Source organism: Somniosus microcephalus, chromosome 6 (genome assembly GCF_052327205.1).
Source record: "Somniosus microcephalus isolate GS21.2 chromosome 6, FLI_Smic_1.0, whole genome shotgun sequence".
Taxonomy (NCBI): Eukaryota; Metazoa; Chordata; class Chondrichthyes; order Squaliformes; family Somniosidae; genus Somniosus; species Somniosus microcephalus.
This window is the reverse complement of record NC_140992.1, coordinates 277,538,795-277,559,443: the sequence shown is the minus strand read 5'-3', so window position 1 is coordinate 277,559,443 and position 20,649 is coordinate 277,538,795. Positions and strand designations below refer to the sequence as shown.

Sequence of the window (20,649 nt, the reverse complement as noted above, 5' to 3'; positions counted from 1 at the left end):
CCCCTGGCTGGGGAGTCTAGAACCAGGGGTCACAGTCTCAGGATAAGGGGTTGGCCATTTAGGACTGAGATGAGGAGAAATTTCTTCACTCGGAGGGTTGTGAATCTTTAGAATTCTCTACCCCAGAGGGCTGTGCAGGCTCAGTCGTTGAGTATATTCAAGGCTGAGATCGATAGATTTTTGGGCTCATGGGGATATGGGGATCGGGCGGGAAAGTGGAGTTGAGGTAGAAGGTCAGCCATGATCTTATTGAATGGCGGAGCAGGCTCGAGGGGCCATATGGCCTAGTCCTGCTCCTAATTCTCATGTTCTTGTATTACTAAGTGTGTTTGCAAATTGCTTGTTGGTAGGGGAGCTGTCGGACGCAGCAGCGAGGGCAGGAGCTTCCAACGAGGACGGTGGCATCAAACGTGTATCCACAAAGGACTGGGCCAGATCCACTGGGTATGATCCAGTCAAAATATTCAACAAGGTACAGTCATTGAGACTTCCGCAGCCCCTCGTTACTCGGTGAACAGTCAGGAGTGGATGCAGAGGATGCATCGTGTTCCAGAGCCCGGGGCGACCTTGCCGTCTACGAGAGTGGAATTCGTGCCTCAGGACCCGTTACAGCCTTGAACACGGTTCTAAATATGTAGCAATGTGCGACTTGCTGGGTGTTAAAGGGCCATGTTTGCCGACTCCCGTCCAGTAGATTCACTCACTGCAACCCCTGGAGCTCTCTCTCCTGCTCAGCACCCTGTACCACTCTTCTATTGAGCACATAACATGAGCTTGGCTGGGGCAAAAGGCTAGTGGTCTGATGTAGGTGCTCAAAATGAGAAGGAGCTTTGATTTTGTAAATTGGGAGAAACTGTTTCCACTGGTCAGTGAGTTGTAACTACACGTAAATATAAGATCATCAGAAGAATAGAACATAGGAATTACTAGACGTAGAAAGACCGAGGTCCACCTAGTTCGCCTTCGACCACCCTGGTAGTCGCTTGACCCAACGATAATGGGGTTGTTGACCAATCACAGCACTCAATCTCGATCAATGAGTCTACAACAGACCCAGACACGAGGCGAGGAAAACCCCCAGTGGGGGAGAGCTTTGAGAACCGTAGGTCCAGAGTCACCTCTTCCTCCCGAGCTCACTTAGTTTCATAATATGTTTAAAATGAAAGTGCCCAAGCTCTGCCATGGCTCAGTGGGTAAATACACGGCTTGCTGTTGTACTGAGCTATACCGATCGGGCGGTCCGAGGTTCACTCCCCGGTTTGTGCTGAGTTAGCAACTGACCCGTTGAGGGGAGAAGCAGAATGTTCATGTTTCTTCGAATCTTTTATGTCTACCCGAGAGGGCAGACGGAGCCTCGGTTTAACATCTCATCCAAAAGGCAGCACCTCCGACAGTGCGGCACTCCCTCAGTGCTAGCAGCGGGAGTGTGGGCCTGGATTATATGAACCCACAACCTTCTGACTCCGAGGCGAGAGTGCTAGCCACTGAGCCGCGGCTGACACGGGCAGCCAGTGAGCATGAAGACCAGTTGTAGTGTCCCACTGCTCCTAAAGCTGAGATCAGATAACTCCGCAGTGACCGGGGGTTTGATCCTGGGACATTATGGTCTGTATGGGTCAGCACCACGCTGGGCATTAAGCTATCAGGGAAGTGGGATGTTATTTAAACCAAAGTTGACGATAACAGTGGTCAGTGGTTGAATCGATCTGTTATATTTTTGAATCTTAAGATTTTTACACACTGATCTTTTCTTAGCTTTTCAGGGATGATATAAGGTACTTGCTCACAATGGACCAACTGTGGCGCAAAAGGAAAGCACCAGTCCCCTTAGACTGGGCTGCATTAGAAAAATATGGTACGTGTGCTACTGGATCAAAAGCTTGACTTTTAATCGTGCTCTCCTCTCTTCACCCCTTCCCACCTCAAATGCATTGACTCCTTGTTGGGGTACAGTTCCATGGGTGCTAAATGCTCTTTGATACCATTCCCTTATGTGTGAGCCGTGACAGCAAGTGCTATTCAACCATGGGGCACTGCACAGCCTAGAGGATTTCCACACATGCAGGGTTATTGGCTATGAATCAGGAGTGGGACTCCTGGTGGTTGTTTCCAACATTCCACCTCCCTCCCCCACCAGTCCTGAAGTACGGACAATTGTAATGTTCTCACTGCCAGTCCGAATATATCGACATAGACCATTTGATCCGTATGACTCGGGTACTCACTGGATAAACCCTCAGCCACCCCCGGGAGCGTATGCAGCGGTCTGCAGCTGTAAGGGGACGAGTTTCTGATTGGCTCGTGTGGCAAAGGCAGGGTGTGACCAACCCAAGAGTATTGGGGAGATCCCTAGGTGCTGGGATAACTGATCTTAGTCGGGACAGTAAGTGCCGTTCTACAGGTAGCCCCCGGTGCCTCTGGACTAAAGAGTGGGGAGAGCAGCTTTCACAGCCAAACAATATGTTGATACTCAGTGTCTGGGTTCCCACATAAAGCTTGGCCACTTGAACTCCCGCCAAACCCCATACATCGCCAGCAAGGGGTCACGGATCCAATACCCAGCGAGGAGGACAGGAGGAAATAAATAGAATTTGGATCATAGCACTGTCTTTTAAGATTAAATGCCATTGCTTTTCCGATTCTTGGTTAAAGGTACATGGCAGGGTACTATGTTTATCGGAAAGTTCCAGTCATTGTCAGAATATATACAATTACAGAAATGGTTGGTTTGGATGTGTGTTGGATCAACGGAGTAGATTAATCCAAATTATATAGGTTCGGGCACTACAGTAAAATCAAATTGTTGGTTTTATTAATATCAACAGAAAGTACAAGCAAGTTAGACGTCCAAACTTACCAGGAGGATAACCATCGTGTCCGCTAACTATTAATCATTCTTAGTGCACAATACACCGAGATGGACAATGTCAAAGGACTTGCTCCAAACCTAATCAATGCCGAGATTATTGTCATCTGATCTTTACGTGCCGCACACTGCTACAACAGCAGATGGCGATGTGGCGCCACATTCTCCCCATTATCACTGGGACGTGGGTGTCGTTTATGCAGAAGATATCAGTTTTGCCTGGTTATAAACATCATGCCTTAACAGAATGACAACAGCTGAAGCCTGGACGTGTTGTCTCCAAACTAGCTGTAATTCTTACACAAACCCTTTGGTGCTTCTTAAATTGCATCAACTTGAAGCCTGCTTACTGAGCATTTCCCTGCGGAATCCTAACGACCCAGCCTGAACCATGTGTTAGTCTCTATCATGCAGAATGCATTCTCATAATACAAAGATATTAGCACTGACTTCCGTATTAGGCTGTTTTTCCTATAACTCCACTACGCTGCATTGTGGAGTGGGCTTTAACCCTGAAGACTAAATGGGCAATACTTTTCCTCTGACCGGCAGCGGTTGTGAACATGTTGTTGTTGTTGTTTAGAGACCAGTGCGGCGCTACAGCAAACGGGCACCCCTCAGGCCGGCCTGAAGGACCAGCAGGTCCTGGATGTGAAGAGCTACGCACACCTGTTTGCTCGAAGTGTGGATCACCTCAAAGCCTGCCTGGCTGAGAAAGGCGACGGAGGGGAGCTGGTCTGGGACAAGGTCAGACTGGGCACTTCCAATATTGCTTGTTTTCTAAGTATAAAAAGAAGTCGATATTGTTTAGACTGCACTCGGGAATCGACATTAACTAGAGGGAGTGTTGAGTCAGATTACGGAATTTTCACTGTTAGGACCTGGGTTAAAATCCAGCTCAGACAAAGAAAGACGCATTTCTGAAGCGCCTTTCACAGCCTCAGGACATCCCAAAGCGCTTTACAGCCAATCAAGTACTTTTTGAAGTGTAGCCACTGTTGTAATATAGGAAACACGGCAGCTAATTTGCGCACAGCAAGCTCCCACAATCAGCGTGTGATCATGACCAGATATCTGTTTTAGTGATGTTAGTTGAGGGATAAATATTGGCCCCAGGACACCAGGGAGAACTCCCCTGCTCCTCTTCAAAAGTGATCTTTTACCCGAGAGGGCAGACGGGGCCTCGGTTTAACGCCTCATCGAAAAACGGCACCTCCGACAGTGCAGCGCTCCCTCAGTACTGCCCCTCCGACAGTGCAGCGCTCCATAGAAACATAGAAGATAGGAGCAGGAGTAGGCCATTCGGCCCATCGAGCCTGCTCCGCCATTCAATGAGATCATGGCTGATCATCCAAATTCAGTACCCGGTCCCTGCCTTCTCCCCATATCCCTTGATCCCTTTAGCCTTAAGAAATATATCCAACTCCTTCTTGAACATATTTAATGAACTGGCCTCCACCGCCCTCTGTGGCAGAGAATTCCACAGCTTCACCACTCTCTGGGTGAAGAGATTCCTCCTCATCTCAGTCCTAAATGGCTTACCCTTTATCCTTAGACTATGACCCCTGGTTCTGGACTCCCCGGCCATTGGGAACATCCTTCCTGCACCTAGTCTGTCCAGGCCTGACAGAATTTTATAGGTTTCGATGAGATCCCCTCTCAATCTTCTAAACTCCAGTGAGTATAAGCCCAATCGACACAATCTCTCCTCATACGTCATTCCTGCCATCCCAGGTATCAGCCTGGTGAATCTTCGCTGCACTCCCTCCATGGCAAGAACGTCCTCCCTCAGATAAGGACCAAAACTGCACACAATACTCAAGGTGTGGTCTCACCAAGGCCCTGTACAACTGCAGCAAGACATCCTTGTTCCTGTACTCGAACCCTTTTGCTACGAAGGCCAACATACCATTTGCCTTTTTAACCGCTTGCTGCACCTGCATGCTTGCCTTCAGCAACTGGTGCACAAGAACACCCAGGTCTCTCTGCACTTCCCCTTCTCCCAATCTATTGCCATTCAAATAATAATCTGCCTTCCTGTTTTTGCCACCAAAGTGGATAACCTCACATTTATCCACATTACAGTGCATTTGCCAAGCTTCTGCCCAATCACCGAACCTGTCCAAATCGTACTGGAGTTTTACGACATCCTCCTCACAGCATACCCTCCCACCCAGCTTTGTGTCGTCTGCAAATTTGGAGATATTACATCCAATTCCCTCGTCCAGATCATTAATATATATTGTGAACAGCTGGGGTCCTAGGACCGATCCTTGCGGTACCCCACTAGTCACTGCCTGCCACTCGGAAAATGACCCGTTTATTCCAACTCTCTGCTTTCTATCTGCCAACCAGTTCTCTATCCAAGTCAATACCTTGCCTCCAATCCCATGTGCCTTAATTTTGCACGCTAATCTTTTATGTGGGACCTTATCGAAAGCCTTCAGAAAGTCCAAATACACCACATCCACTGGTTCTCCCTTATCTATTCTACCAGTTACATCCTCAAAAAATTCCAGTAGATTAGTCAAGCACGATTTACCTTTTGTAAATCCATGTTGACTTTGTCCGATCCTGTCACTGCTTTCCAAGTGTTCTGCTATTACATCTTTTATAATGGACTCCAGCATTTTCCCCACACTGATGTCAGGCTTACCGGTCTATAATTCCCTGCTTTTTCTCTACCACCTTTTTTGAATAGTGGGGTAACATTAGCACCTTTTTTGAATAGTGGGGTAACATTAGCTACCCTCCAATCCATGGGTACTGTTCCAGAGTCTATAGAATTTTGGAAGATGACCAGCAATGCATCTACTACCTCCAGGGCCACTTCTTTAAGTACCTTAGGATGTAGATTATCAGGCCCTGGGGATGTATCGGCCTTCAATCCCGTCAACTTCCCCAACACCATTTCCCTACAATACTGATTTCATTCAGTTCCTCCCTCTCATTAGTCCCTATGTTCCCCGACATCTCTGGGAGGTTATTTGTGTCCTCCTTTGTGAAGACAGAACCAAAATATGTATTTAATTGGTCTGCCATTTCTTTGTTCCCCATTATAAGTTCCCCTGATTCTGACTGTAAGGGACCTACGCTTGACTTCACCAATCTTTTTCTCTTCACATATCTATAAAAGCTTTTACAGTTAGTTTTTATGTTCCCTGCAAGCTTACTTTCATAATCTATTTTCCCCCTCTTAATTAATCCCTTTGTCCTCCTTTGCTGAATCTTAAACTGCTCCCTCAGTACTGCCCCTCCGACAGTGCGGCGCTCCCTCAGTACTGCCCCTCCGACAGTGCGGCGCTCCCTAAGTACTGACCCTCCGACAGTGCAGCGCTCCCTCAGTACTGCCCCTCCAACAGTGCGGGGCTCCCTCAGTACTGACCCTCCGACAGTGCGGCGCTCCCTCAGTACTGCCCCTCCGACAGTGCGGTGCTCCCTCAGTACTGCCCCTCCGACAGAGGACCATTCAAAATACCACACTTGTGGTTTTTCCTATTTAAAAGCTGGTAAGCCGGCTGCGTGGGAGCTCCAGAGCGCTGCGTGGCCTGGCAGTTTAAAGGGGACATTGAGCAAGACGGAGAGGTTTATGGAGGGAATTGCAGAGCTCAGGGCCCAGGCAGTTGAAGGCACGGCCGCCAATGCTGGGGCGATGGAAATCGGGTTTATGCAAGAGGCCAGAATTGGAGGAGCGCAGAGATCTCGGAAGGTTGTGGGGCTGGACGAGGCTACACAGATAGGGAGGGGCGAGGCCATGGAGGGATTTGAACATAAGGATGAGAATTTTAAAATCGAGGCGTTGCTGGACCGGGAGCCAGTGTAGGTCAGCGAGCACAGGGGTGATGGGTGAACGGGACTTGGTGCGAGTTAGGACACGGGCAGCAGAGTTTTTAATGAGCTCAAGTTTGTGGAGGATGCCAGGTGGGAGGCCGTCTCGGAGAACATTGGAATAGTCGAGTCTGGAGGTAGCACAGGCATGGCTGAGGGACAGTGTTGTACATCTATTTTATTTCACACACTCGTGCGCACGTTCCTTCAGAGGCAGATGATGTGTCATTTAGTTTGTTCCCTCATTGATTGTGTTCACAGGATGATCCTCCCGCCATAAATTTTGTGACTGCTGCTGCCAACCTGCGGATGCACATCTTCAGCATGAACATGAAGAGCAAGTTCGATGTGAAATGTAAGGTTTGCTACAACTGTACAGGGCTTTGGTGAGACCACACCTGGAGTACTGTGCACAGTTTTGGTCTCCTTATCAGAGGAAGGATATAGTTGCATTAGAGGCGGTGTAACGAAGGCTCACTAGATTGATTCCTGGGATGAGAGGGTTGTCCTGTGAGGGAGTGCTGCACTGTTGGAGGGACAGTACTGAGGTATGGAGGTGCCATCTTCCAGATAAGACGTTAAACCGAAGCCCCGTCTGCCCTCTCAGGTGGATGTAACAGATCCCACGGCACTATTGGAAGCAGAGGAGTTCTTCTCCCCCCCCCCCCCCCCCCCCCCCCAAACCCCCTGGTGTCCTCGTCAATATTTATCCCTCAATCAACATCTAAAACAGATTATCTGGTCATGATCACATTGCTGTCTGTGGGAGCTTGCTGTGCACAAATTGGCTGCCACATTTCCTACATTACAACAGTGACTACACTTCAAAAGGGATAGACAGGATAATACCACAAGTAACGATAGAGAGATGGCAGAAATATTAAATAGTTATTTTGCTTCAGTATTTACCAGGGAGATAGAACAGGTGGACATGACATTGGATGATGAGATTAGTAATGAGATAAGTGCATTTAAAATAAAAAGAGGGGATATATTAAATAAATTAATCAAACTCAGAGGATAAAAACCCCTGGTCCGGATGGATTGTATCCCCGCATTTTAAAATAATCTGGGGAAGAGATAGCAGAGGCATTACTACACATATTTAATAATTTGTTAGAAAAAGGTGCAGTGCCAGAGGACTGGCGGATAGCTGACATATAATACCGATATTTAAGAAGGGGGATATAACATGTCCAGGGAATTATAGACCAGTCAGCTTAACATCGGTGGTAGGAAAAATAATGGAATCCCTACTAAAGGAGAAAATAGAAGAACATCTAGAAACCAAAAATATAGTAATGAATAGTCAGCATGGATTTCAAAAGGGAAAGTCTTGCTTGACCAACCTCATTGAATTTTTTGAAGGGGCAACAGAGAGAGTAGACAAGGGTAATGCAGTAGATGTAATTTATTTAGATTTTCAAAAAGGCCTTCGATAAGGTATCCCATAATAGACTGATGAACAAGGTCCGAGAATGTGGAGTCAGGGGACAGGTAGCAGAATGGATTGCTGGCTGGCTTCAGGACTGAAAGCAGAGAGTAGGGGTAAAGGGTAGCTATTCCCAGTGGCAGAAGGTGGGTAGTGGTGTTCCACAAGGATCAGTGCTGGGTCCACTGCTGTTCACAATTTACATTAACGATTTAGACTTTGGAATCAAAAAACACAATTTCTAAATTTGTGGATGACAACAAATTGGGGGGGATAGTCAATACTGAGGAGGACTACAACAAATTACAGGAGGACATTAATAAACTTGCAGAATGGGCATATAATTGGCAAATGAAGTTCAACACAGTTAAATGTGAGGTGTTACATTTTGGTAGGAAGAATAGGGAGGTCACTTATAACTTGGAGGGTGCGAGTCTAGGTGGGGTAGAGGAACAAAGTTTGGATCTCGGAGTACAAATACACAAATCACAAAGTTGTGACACAGGTTAGCAAGGCCATAAAAACAGCAAACCAAGCTCCAGGGTTTATTTCTAGAGGGATAGAATTGAAAAGTAGGGAAGTTATGCTAAACCTGTATCGAACCTTGGTTAGACCACACTTAGAGAACTGTGTACAGTTCTGGTTGCCATGTTATAAAAAGGATATAGAGGCACTGGAGAGGGTGCAGAGAAGATTTACAAGGATGATACCAGAAATGCGAGGGTGTACATATCAGGAAAGGATGAACAGGCTGGGTCTCTTTTCTCTTGAAAAAAAGAAGGCTGAGGGGTGACCTAATAGAGGTCTTTAAAATTATGAAAGGTTTTGATAGAGTGGATAGAGAGAGAGTGTTTCCACTTGTGAGGAAGAGCATAACTAGAGGCCATCAATATAAGATAGTCACCAAGAAATCCAATAGGGAATTCAGAAGAAACTTCTTTACCCAGAGAGTGGTGAGAATGTGGAACTCGCTACCACAGGGAGTGGTTGAGGCGAATAGTATCGATGCATTTAAGGGGAGGCTAGACAAGCACATGAGGGAGAAGGGAATAGAGGGTTATGCTGATAGATTTAGATGAGGAAAGACGGGAGGAGACTCGAGTGGTTGGGCCGAATGGCCTGTTTCTGGGCCGTATATCTGATGTAATCCGATGTACTTCATTGGCTGTAAAAGCATTACAGCTTTGGGACGTCCTGCTGTTGTGAAAGATGCTGGAAAAATGCAAGTATTTCTTTCTTTCTTGCATTCGTGCATGAAAATGGCTACTTGGACCAGTTGGTTGGTGCCTGTGAATGGATAGTCTAGCAAGGACCTTGGGGAGAAAGTACAAATAACTCACAAATACCACGGCGTGTCAGCAGGTGGCAGTGTCGGGGTGTGATAAGCAAATTGTTCTTCTCATTGAAACACCAGCCAGAGGTTGGCAGTGCAGGAGCTCTGACAAATGTCCTTATCATGGTGGGTTCTGTATCCTTTAAGAACATAAGGAGCAGGAGTAGGCCATACGGCCCCTCAATAAGATCAGGGCTGATCTTCGACCTCAACTCCACTTTCCCGTCCGATCCCCATATCCCTTGATACCCCGAGAGTCCAAAAAATCTGTCGATCTCAGCCTTGAATATACTCAATGACTGAGCATCCACAGCCCTCTGGGGTAGAGAATTCCAAGATTCATAACCCTCTGAGTGAAGACATTCCTCCATCTCAGTCTTAAATGGCCGGCCCCTTATTCTGAGACCCTGCCCCCTAGTTCTAGACTCTCCGGTCAGGGGGAAACAATCTCTCAGCATCTACCCTGTCAATCCCCCTCAGAATCTTACATTTTCCAATCGTTGACTGCTGCGTCTCCCATTGCTGGTGGCCAGGTCTGGAGTGGCATCGGCAGAAGCCTCGAGCCTGGGAGTCGGTGCCCAGTGTGGAGAGAGAGAGAGAGCGCCAAATGGAAGCTGTGGTCCAGGTGCTGCAGTTAGCCATGGCCATCTCGGTTAGGGAGTGGGGAAAAAATCGAGCTGGATTCCTGCTCCCGAGAGGGATCCGGTGACCCCTGTGGGAAGTGTGCATGAGGGTAGGACCGGGCTCGGATGGACCGCCCTCCACCATCTGCTGGCGCTCAGTGCCCAGGGTCACCCGTGAAGAGGAGCCACTAGGTCGGGGTATTGGAGAACATCTAGTGCCCGTGGAAACAAACCCCAGGAGAGCAAACAGGTGTGGGGGGGGATAAAAAGTGGAATCCTCTGCCTCAAACTCCAATATGTCGCGTTGATGCACTGAATCGGCAGTGATTGAACCTTTTGTCTTAAATGAGCGTTCCTGTTAATTTGCATATCTTGCCCGTAGCCATGGCAGGGAACATCATCCCAGCGATTGCCACCACGAACGCAGTGATCGCCGGCCTGATTGTGTTGGAAGGCCTGAAGATCCTTTCGGGGAATCTGGAACAGTGCAGGACAGTAAGTGTTCAGAACGAATCGCGGGCTGCGGGAGAAAGAGGGAGAGAAAGCCAGCTTGGCAGCTCAAGTCGACCTGGGCGTTTGCCCCTCGTGACCTGGTCACCTTGGCGGGGAGTTGTTTCCCTTCATAAACGGCGTTTGAGACCGGCCGATTTTGTTAGTCAACTGAGCATGTTGCCCCCAATTGTGTGTCGGACGCTGTCGAATTTCTACTTGTGGTATTGGCTCAGTGGTGGGGCTTATTTCTGAATCCGAAGGTCGTGGGTTCAAGCCCCACTTTAGGACTTCAGCACACAATCTAAGCTGACACTCGAGGGGAGTGCTGCGTTTTTTTTTGGGCCGTGCGGTCCTTTTAAATTTCAACGCATGTGTGGTTTTTGCATTTAAAAGCCGATGAGCCGGCTGCGCAGCTTAAACATAGAAACATAGAAGATAGGAACAGCTGTAGGCCATTCGGCCCCTCGAGCCTGCTCCGCCATTCAATGCGATCATGGCTGATCATCCAAATTCAGTACCCGGTCCCTGCTTTCTCCCCATACCCCTTGATCCCTTTAGCCTTAAGAAATATATCCAACTCCTTCCTGAATATATTTAATGAACTGGCCTCCACCTCCTTCTGTGGTAGAGAATTCCACAGGTTCACCACTCTCTGGGTGAAGAAATTCCTCCTCATCTCTGTCCTAAATGGCCTACCCTTTATCCTTAGACTGTGTCCCCTGGTTCTGGACTCCCCGACCATCAGGAACATCCTGCATCTAGTCTGTCCAGTCCTGTCAGAATTTTATAAGTTTCAATGAGATCCCCTCTCATTCTTCTAAACTCCAGCGAGTACAAGCCCAATCGACCCAATCTCTCCTCATGCGTCATTCCTGCCATCCCAGGTATCAGCCTGGTGAATCTTCGCTGAACTCCTTCCATGGCAAGAACATCCTTCCTCAGATAAGGCGAACAAAACTGCACACAATACTCAAGGTGTGGTCTCACCAAGGCCCTGTACAACTGCAGCAAGACATCTTTGTTCCTGTACTCGAACCCTCTCGCTACGAAGGCCAACATACCATTTGCCTTCTTAACCGCCTGCTGCACCTGCATGCTTACCTTCAGCGACTGGTGCACAAGGACACCCAGGTCTCGTTGCACTTCCCCTTCTCCCAATCTATTGCCATTTAGATAATCTGCCTTCCTGTTTTTGCCACCAAAGTGGACAACCTCACATTTATCCACGTTATATTGCATCTGCCATGCTTCTGCCCAATCACCCAACCTGTCCAAATCATCCTGGAGTTTCTCGACATCCTCCTCACAGCACACACGCCCACCCAGCTTTGTGTCGTCTTCAAATTTGGAGATATTACATCTAGTTCCCTTGTCTAGATTATTAATATATATATTGTGAATAGCTGGGGTCCAAAGACCAATCCCTGCGGTACCCCAATAGTCACTGCCTGCCACTCGGAAAACGACCCGTTTATTCCAACTCTTTGCTTTCTGTCTGCCAACCAGTTCTCTATCCAAGTCAATACCTTGCCCCCAATCCCATGTGCCTTAACTTTACACGCTAATCTCTTATGCGGGACCTTATCGAAGGCCTTCTGAAAGTCCAGATACACCACATCCACTGGTTCTCCCTTATCTATTTTACCAGTTGCATCCTTAAAAAATTCCAGTAGATTAGTCAAGCACGATTTACCTTTTGTAAATCCATGTTGACTTTGTCCGATCCTGTCACTGTTTTCCAAGTGCTCTGCTATTACATCTTTTATAATGGACTCCAGCATTTTCCCCACTACTGATGTCAGGCTTACCGGTCTATAATTCCCTATTTTCTCTCTACCACCTTTTTTGAATAGTGGGGTAACATTAGCTACCCTCCAATCCATGGGTACTGTTCCAGATTCCATCGAATGTTGGAAGATGATCAGCAATGCATCTACTATTTCTTGGGCTACTTCCTTAAGTACCTTAGGATGTAGATTATCAGGCCCTGGGGATTTATCGGCCTTCAATCCCATCAATTTCCCTAACACCATTTCCCTACAAATACTGATTTCTTTCAGTTCCTCCCTTTCATCAGACCCTATGTTTCCCGGCATCTCTGGGAGGTTATTTGTGTCCTCCTTTGTGAAGACAGAACCAAAATATGTATTTAGTTGGTCAGCCATTTCTTTGTTCCCCATTATAAATTCCCCTGATTCTGACTGCAAGGGACCTACGCTTGACTTCACCAATCTTTTTCTCTTCACATATCTATAAAAGCTTTTACAGTCCGTTTTAATGTTCCCTGCAAGCTTACTCTCCTATTTTATTTTCCCCTTCTTAATTAATCCCTTTGTCCTCCTTTGTTGAATCCTAAATTGCTCCCAATCCTCATCTCTGTCCTGAATGGCTTACCCCTTATCCTTAGACTGTGACCCCCTGGTTAAAGGTAGCATTGGGAATGCTTGTGACGTTAAACCAAGCCTCCATCTACCCGTTCCAATCGTTCAGCTGGGCCTTAAAGATGCCATGACACTAATTGAAGAAAAGTAGGGCGTTCTCACCATGCCTCCCTCAGCAGACATTCCCAAAATCAAGGTTAACTATTCAATTCAATTTGTCATATATACAGCAGACGTGTGTACTGCACAATGAAATGTTGATTTTTACGAGTCCTCCCAACATTGGAATAAATATGGCATAACAATGATAAAAATACTAATAGAAATACAGTAATAATAAATAAACCAACTGTAATAAATGATATAAATTATTCGTTCATGAGTCTTATGGCCTGGGGGGAGAAGCTGTTTCGAAACCTGCTGGTACGAGACCGTATGCTTCGGTATCTCTTACCGGACGGGAGCAGAGCGAAGAGGTTGTGGCTGGGGTGACTCGCGTCGTTAATGATTCTCAGGGCCTTCCCCGGCACCTCTCGGGGTAGATATCCTGCACAGCAGGTAGTTTAATTCCTATAGTATGTTGTGCAGCTTTCACCACCATCTGTAGAGCCTTGCGGTCTGTGGCGGTGCAGTTGCCATACCAGGTAATGATGCAGCCGGACAGGATACTCTCGATGGTGCACCGGTAGAAGTTGGTGAGAATCTGGGGGGCCATTCCAAATTTCTTCAGTCTCCTGAGGAAGAACAGGCGTTGGTATGCCTTCTTGGTTACAACATCGATGTGATGGGACCACGTTAAGTCCTCCGTAATGAATACACCCAGGAATTTGAAGCTGCTGACCCTCTCCACGGTGGAATCTTGCTGTGCCCGTAATGTGCCTGCCTTTTTAAAAAATTAATTCTCGGGATGTTGGCGTCGCTGGCAAGGCCGGCATTTATAGCCCACCGCTGGTTCCCTCGAGTTTGACACAACTGAGTGTCTGGCTGGGCCTTTACTGAGGGCAGTTGAGAGTCAGCCACAGCAGTTACTGCACTTCATAGTAAATAATTGTATATGAAGCGTTTTGAGATGTTTGAGAGACCAGGTGCAGTCTAACTTTAAAAACTCGATGTCCCACTGATTTTTGTTATAAATAAGAATAAAATTGCAGCGATCATTTTTGGTGTGGGGTACATTAACCTATCAGATAATTCATTACCCACTTAGTGAGATCTGGCATAGGTGGGGGTAACGATCCCCCTAATTTTTTTATTTGCTTGCCCGGCCCCTTTAAGGGCCCATTCACAGTTTCGCTCATGCGCGAAATTTAACATTGAAAAAGCCAGTCCTGGGCTGCGCGGGATCGGCAGAGAGCTGTGCAGCCGCACAGCTTACAGGAATGTTGGGTGAGGGAGACCAAAACTAGGGGCCATCGATACGAGATAGTCACTAATAAATCCAATAAGGAATGCGCGAGAAATTTCTTTACCCAGAGCGTGCTGAGACTGCGGAACTCGCTACCACAGGGAGTGATTGAGGCAAATAGCACGGATGGATTCAAGGGGAAGCTAGATGGGTACATGAGAGAGAAAGGAATAGAAGGCTATGCTGATCAGTTGAGATGATGTACAGTTGGAGGAGGCTCATGTGGAGTCTAAACACTGGCATAGACCAGTTGGGCCGAATGGCCTGTTTCTGTGCTGTAAATCCTGTGTAATGTGGGTTGCCATAATATCTTTGTGGGAAAGGCACCATCGGTGTATCGCTAAAGCCCCACAGAGCCGGAGGGGCCCTGATCTGTTGGCCTCGGCACCCCTGAGCTAGGTTGGGGAATCGGCAAGAGAATAAATATTTACAGATAGAACTTAATTTTATTCTCTGGAGAATAGGTTGTGAATTTTCCAGTTCAGAATAACACAGATGTCTTGTTTCGTATCAGCACTTTTTAACCATTGACTGTGTGTTTAGATCTTTTTGAACAAGCAGCCAAACCCGCGGAAGAAGTTGCTGGTTCCGTGTACGCTGGACCCCCGAACCCCAGCTGCTATGTGTGCTCCATCAAGCCCGAAGTGACAGTCAAGCTCAACACTCAGACCGTCTCCGTGCAGCTGTTACAGGACCGGGTAAAGCTTTTGTGTGTTTTATGAAAACTGGAGCGGGTACCTGGGCTTCATGGCAACCCATCACCATCCCAGCTTGCAAATGGAGTATTGTGATGCCTCCCCCCTCCCCCTCCCCCTCTCCTCCCCCCCTTCCACCCTCCTCCTCCCCCTTCCACCCATCCTCCTCCCCCCCCTTCCACCCTCCTCCTCCCCCCTTCCACCCTCCTCCTCCCCCCCTTCCACCCTCCTCCTCCCCCCCTTCCACCCTCCTCCTCCCCCTTCCACCCTCCTCCTCCCCCCTTCCACTCTCCTCCTCCTCCCCCCTTCCACTCTCCTCCTCCTCCCCCCTTCCCCCCTCCTCCTCCCCCCCTTCCCCCCTCCTCCTCCCCCCTTCCCCCCTCCTCCTCCCCCCCTCCCCCCTCCTCCTCCCCCCTTCCCCCCTCCTCCTCCCCCCCTTCCCCCCTCCTCCTCCCCCCCTTCCCCCCCTCCTCCCCCCCTTCCCCCTCCTCCTCCCCCCCTTCCCCCCTCCTCCTCCCCCCCTTCCCCCCTCCTCCTCCCCCCCTTCCCCCCTCCTCCTCCCCCCCTTCCCCCCTCCTCTCCCCCCTTCCCCCTCCTCCTCCCCCCCTTCCCCCCTCCTCTCCCCCCCTTCCCCCTCCTCCTCCCCCCCTTCCCCCTCCTCCTCCCCCCTTCCCCCTCCTCCTCCTCCTCCTCCCCCCCTTCCCCCCTCCTCCTCCTCCCCCCTTCCCCCCTCCTCCTCCCCTTGGCCCCTCCTCCTCCTCCCCTTGGCCCCGCCTCCTCCTCCCCTTGGCCCCTCCTCCTCCTCCCCTTGGCTCCTCCTCCCCTTGGCCCCTCCTCCTCCTCCCCTTGGCCCTCCCCCCCTGGCCCCTCCTCCTCCTCCCCCCCTTGGCCCCTCCTCCTCCTCCCTTGGCAACTCCTCCTCCTCCCCTTGGCTCCTCCTCCCTTGGCCTCCTCCTCCTCCCCCCTTGGCTCCTCCTCCCCTTGGCCCTCCTCCTCCCCTGGCCCCTCCTCCTCCCCCCTTGGCTCCTCCCCCCCTTGGCCCCTTCCCTCCTCCTCCTCCCCTTGGCCCCTCCTCCTCCCTTGGCCCCTCCTCCTCCCATTGGCCCCTCCTCCTCCCATTGGCCCCTCCTCCTCCATTGGCCCCTCCCCCTCCCCTTGCCCCTCCCCTCCCCTCCCCCCCTTGGCCCCTCCTCCTCCCCATGGCCCCTCCTCCTCCCCATGGCCCCTCCTCCTCCCCATGGCCCCTCCTCCTCCCCCCTTGCCCCTCTCCTCCCCCTTGGCCCCTCCTCCTCCCCCTGGCCCCTCCTCCTCTCCCCTTGGCCCTCCTCCTCTCCCCTTGGCCCTCCTCCTTCCCCCTCCTCCTCCCCCCTTCCCCCCTCCTCCTCCCCCCTTCCCCCTCCTCCTCCCCCCCCTTCCCCCCTCCTCCTCCCCCCTTCCCCCCTCCTCCTCCCCCTTCCCCCCTCCTCCTCCCCCCTTCCCCCCTCCTCCTCCCCCCCTCCTCCTCCTCCCCCTCCTCCTTCCCCCCTCCTCCTCCTCTCCCCCCTCCTCCTCCTCCCCCCCTTCCCCCCTCCTCCTCCTCCTCCCCCCCTTCCCCCCCCTCCTCCTCCTCCCCCCCTTCCCCCTCCTCCTCCTCCTCCCCCCTTCCCCCCTCCTCCTCCTCCTCCCCCCTTCCCCCCTCCTCCTCCTCCTCCCCCCTTCCCCCCTCCTCCTCCTCCTCCTCCCCCCTCCTCCTCCTCCTCCTCCCCCCTCCTCCTCCTCCCTTCCCCCTCCTCCTCCTCCTCCTTCCCCCCTCCTCCTCCTCCTCCTTCCCCCTCCTCCTCCTCCTCCTTCCCCCCTCCTCCTCCTCCTCCCCCCCTCCCCGATCCTCCTCCTCCTCCCCCTTCCCCCCTCCTCCCCCCCTTCCCCTTCCCCCCTCCTCCCCCCCCTTCCCCCCTCCCCCCCTCCCCTCCTCCCCCCCCCCCTTCCCCCCTCCTCCTCCTCCCCCCTTCCCCCCCTCCTCCCCCCTTCCCCCCCTCCCCTCCCCCTCCTCCCCCCCCTTCCCCCCTCCCTCCTCCTCCTCCCCTTGCCCCTCCTCCTCCTCCCCTTGGCCCCTCCTCCCCTTGGCCCCTCCTCCTCCTCCCCTTGGCCCTCCTCCTCCTCCCCCCTTGGCCCTCCTCCTCCTCCCCCCCTTGGCCCCTCCTCCTCCTCCCCTTGGCCTCCTCCTCCTCCTCCCCTTGGCTCCTCCTCCCCTTGGCCCCTCCTCCTCCCCCTGCCCCTCCTCCTCCCCCCTTGGCTCCTCCCCCCCTTGGCCCCTTCCCCTCCTCCCTTGCCCCTCCTCCTCCCTTGCCCCTCCTCCTCCCTTGGCTCCTCCTCCCATTGGCTCCTCCTCCTCCCTTGGCTCCTCCTCCCCTTGGCCCCTCCTCCTCCTCCCCATGGCCCCTCCTCCTCCCCCTCCTCCTCCCCCCCTTCCCCCCTCCTCCTCCCCCCCTTCCCCCCTCCTCCTCCCCCCCTTCCCCCCTCCTCCTTCCCCCCTTCCCCCCTCCTCCTTCCCCCCTCCTCCTCCCCCCCTCCTCCTCCTTCCCCCCTCCTCCTCCTCTCCCCCTCCTCCTCCTCCCCCCCTTCCCCCCCTCCTCCTCCTCCCCCCTCCTCCTCCTCCTCCCCCCCTCCTCCTCCTCCTCCCCCCTTCCCTCCTCCTCTCCTCCCCCCTTCCTCCTCCTCCTCCTCCCCCCTTCCCCCTCCTCCTCCTCCTCCCCCCCTTCCCCCCTCCTCCTCCTCCTCCCCCCTTCCCCCCTCCTCCTCCTCCCCCCCCCTTCCCCCTCCTCCTCCTTCCCCCCTCCTCCTCCTCCCCCCTTCCCCCCTCCTCCTCCTCCCCCCTTCCCCCCTCCTCCTCCTCCCCCCCTTCCCCCCCTCCTCCTCCTCCTCCCCCCCTTGGCCCCTCCTCCTCCTCCCCCTTGGCCCCTCCTCCTCCCCCCCCCTTGGCCCCTCCTCCTCCCCCCTTGGCCCTCCTCCTCCCCCCCTTGGCCCCTCCTCCTCCTCCCTTGGCTCCTCCTCCCCTTGGCCTCTCCTCCTCCCCTTGGCTCCTCCTCCTCCTCCCCTTGGCCCCTCCTCCTCCCCCCCTGGCCCCCCTCCTCCCCCCCTTGGCTCCTCCCCCCCTGGCCCCTTCCCCTCCTCCCCTTGGCCCCTCCTCCTCCTCCCCTTGGCTCCTCCTCCCCCCCTTGGCTCCTCCTCCCCTTGGCCCCTCCTCCTCCTCCCCTTGGCCCCTCCTCCTCCCCTTGGCCCCTCCTCATCCCCTTGGCCCCTCCTCCTCCCTAGGCCCCTCCTCCTCCCCTTGGCCCCTCCTCCTCCCCTTGCCCCTCCTCCTCCCCTTGGCCCCTCCTCCTCCCCTTGGCCCCTCCTCCTCCTCCTCCCCATGGCCCCTCCTCCTCCCCATGGCCCCTCCTCCTCCCCATGGCCCCTCCTCCTCTCCCTTGGCCCCTCCTCCTCCCCTTGGCCCCTCCTCCTCATCCCCTTGGCCCTCCTCCTCCTCCCTTGGCCCCTCCTCTTCCCCTTCCCCCTCCTCCCCATTCCCCTCCTCCCCTTCCCCCTCCTCCCCTTCCCCCTCCTCCCCTTCCCCCCTACTCCTCCCCTTCCCCCCTCCTCCTCCTCCCCTTCCCCCCTCCTCCTCCTCCCCTTCCCCCTCCTCCTCCTCCCCTTCCCCCCTCCTCCTCCTCCCCTTCCCCCCTCCTCCTCCTCCCCTTCCCCCCTCCTCCTCCTCCTCCTCCCCTTCCCCCTCCTCCTCCTCCCCTTCCCCTCCTCCTCCTCCCCTTCCCCCTCCTCCTCCTCCCCTTCCCCCTCCTCCTCCTCCTCCTCCCCTTCCCCTCCTCCTCCTCCCCTTCCCCCTCCTCCTCCTCCCCTTCCCCCCTCCTCCTCCTCCCCTTCCCCCTCCTCCTCCTCCCCTTCCCCCTCCTCCTCCTCCCCTTCCCCTCCTCCTCCTCCCTTCCCCCTCCTCCTCCTCCCCTTCCCCCCTCCTCCTCCTCCCCTTCCCCCCTCCTCCTCCCCTTCCCCCTCCTCCTCCCCTTCCCCCCCCTCCTCCTCCCCTTCCCCCCTCCTCCTCCTCCCCTCCCCCCTCCTCTCTCCCCTCCCCCCTCCTCTCCTCCCCTTCCCCCCTCCTCTCCTCCCCTTCCCCCTCCTCCTCTCCCCTCCCCCCCTCATCTCCCCCTCCCCCCTCGTTCTCCCCCTCCCCCCTCGTTCTCCCCTCCCCCCTCGTTCTCCCCTCCCCCCTCGTTCTCCCCTCCCCCCTCGTCTCCCCCTCCCCCTCGTCTCCCCCTCCCCCCTCGTCCTCCCCTCCCCCCTCGTCCTCCCCCTCCCCCCTCGTCCTCCCCCTCCCCCCTCGTCCTCCCCCTCCCCCTCGTCCTCCCCTCCCCCCTTCGTCCTCCCCCGGCCCCCCTTCGTCCTCCCCCGGCCCCCCTTCGTCCTCCCCCGGCCCCCCTTCGTCCTCCCCCGGCCCCCCTTCGTCCTCCCCCGGCCCCCCTTCGTCCTCCCCGGCCCCCCTTCGTCCTCCCCCGGCCCCCCTTCGTCCTCCCCCGGCCCCCCTTCGTCCTCCCCCGGCCCCCCTTCGTCCTCCCCCGGCCCCCCTTCGTCCTCCCCCGGCCCCCCTTCGTCCTCCCCCGGCCCCCCTTCGTCCTCCCCGGCCCCCTTCGTCCTCCCCCGGCCCCCCTTCGTCCTCCCCGGCCCCCCTTCGTCCTCCCCCGGCCCCCTTCGTCCTCCCCCGGCCCCCCTTCGTCCTCCCCGGCCCCCCTTCGTCCTCCCCCGGCCCCCCTTCGTCCTCCCCCGGCCCCCCTTCGTCCTCCCCCGGCCCCCCTCGTCCTCCCCGGCCCCCCTTCGTCCTCCCCGGCCCCCCTCGTCCTCCCCGCCCCCCTCGTCCTCCCCCGGCCCCCCCTCGTCCTCCCCGCCCCCTCGTCCTCCCCCGCCCCCCCTCTCCCCCCGGCCCCTCCCCCCGCCCCCCTCGTCCTCCCCCGCCCCCCCTCGTCCTCCCCCGCCCCCCCTCGTCCTCCCCCGCCCCCCCTCGTCCTCCCCCGCCCCCCCTCGTCCTCCCCCGCCCCCCCCTCGTCCTCCCCCGCCCCCCCCTCGTCCTCCCCGCCCCCCTCGTCCTCCCCCGCCCCCCCTCGTCCTCCCCCGCCCCCCCTCGTCCTCCCCCGCCCCCCCCTCGTCCTCCCCGCCCCCCCCTCGTCCTCCCCCGCCCCCCCTCGTCCTCCCCCGCCCCCCCCTCGTCCTCCCCGCCCCCCCTCGTCCTCCCCCGACCCCCCTCGTCCTCCCCCGCCCCCCCCTCGTCCTCCCCGCCCCCCCCTCGTCCTCCCCGCCCCCCCCTCGTCCTCCCCCGCCCCCCCCTCGTCCTCCCCCGCCCCCCCCTCGTCTCCCCCCCCCCCCCCTCGTCCTCCCCCGCCCCCCCTCGTCCTCCCCCCCCCCCTCGCCCCCCCCCCCCCCTCGTCCCCCCCCCTCCCCCCCCCCTCCCCTCGTCCTCCCCCTCCCGTTCTCCACCCTCCTCCTACACAAGAACATAAGAAATAGGAGCAGAGTAGGCCAATCGGCCCCTCGAGCCTGCTCCGCCATTCAATAAGATCATGGCTGATCTGATC

The 20,649-nt window shown here is 54.7% G+C and overlaps 1 protein-coding gene across 1 annotated transcript in view; it reads left to right on the top strand.

Moving 5' to 3' along the window:
• uba2 (ubiquitin-like modifier activating enzyme 2) overlaps positions 1-20,649 on the top strand; it is a 58,566-nt gene that overhangs the window by 22,595 nt on the left and 15,322 nt on the right. Inside the window, 7 exon segments of the mRNA XM_085991890.1 lie at positions 351-472; positions 1,756-1,855; positions 3,450-3,613; positions 6,956-7,049; positions 10,465-10,577; positions 14,904-14,958; positions 14,961-15,058. Of these exon segments, the coding sequence (XP_085848016.1) occupies positions 351-472; positions 1,756-1,855; positions 3,450-3,613; positions 6,956-7,049; positions 10,465-10,577; positions 14,904-14,958; positions 14,961-15,058 (746 nt within the window).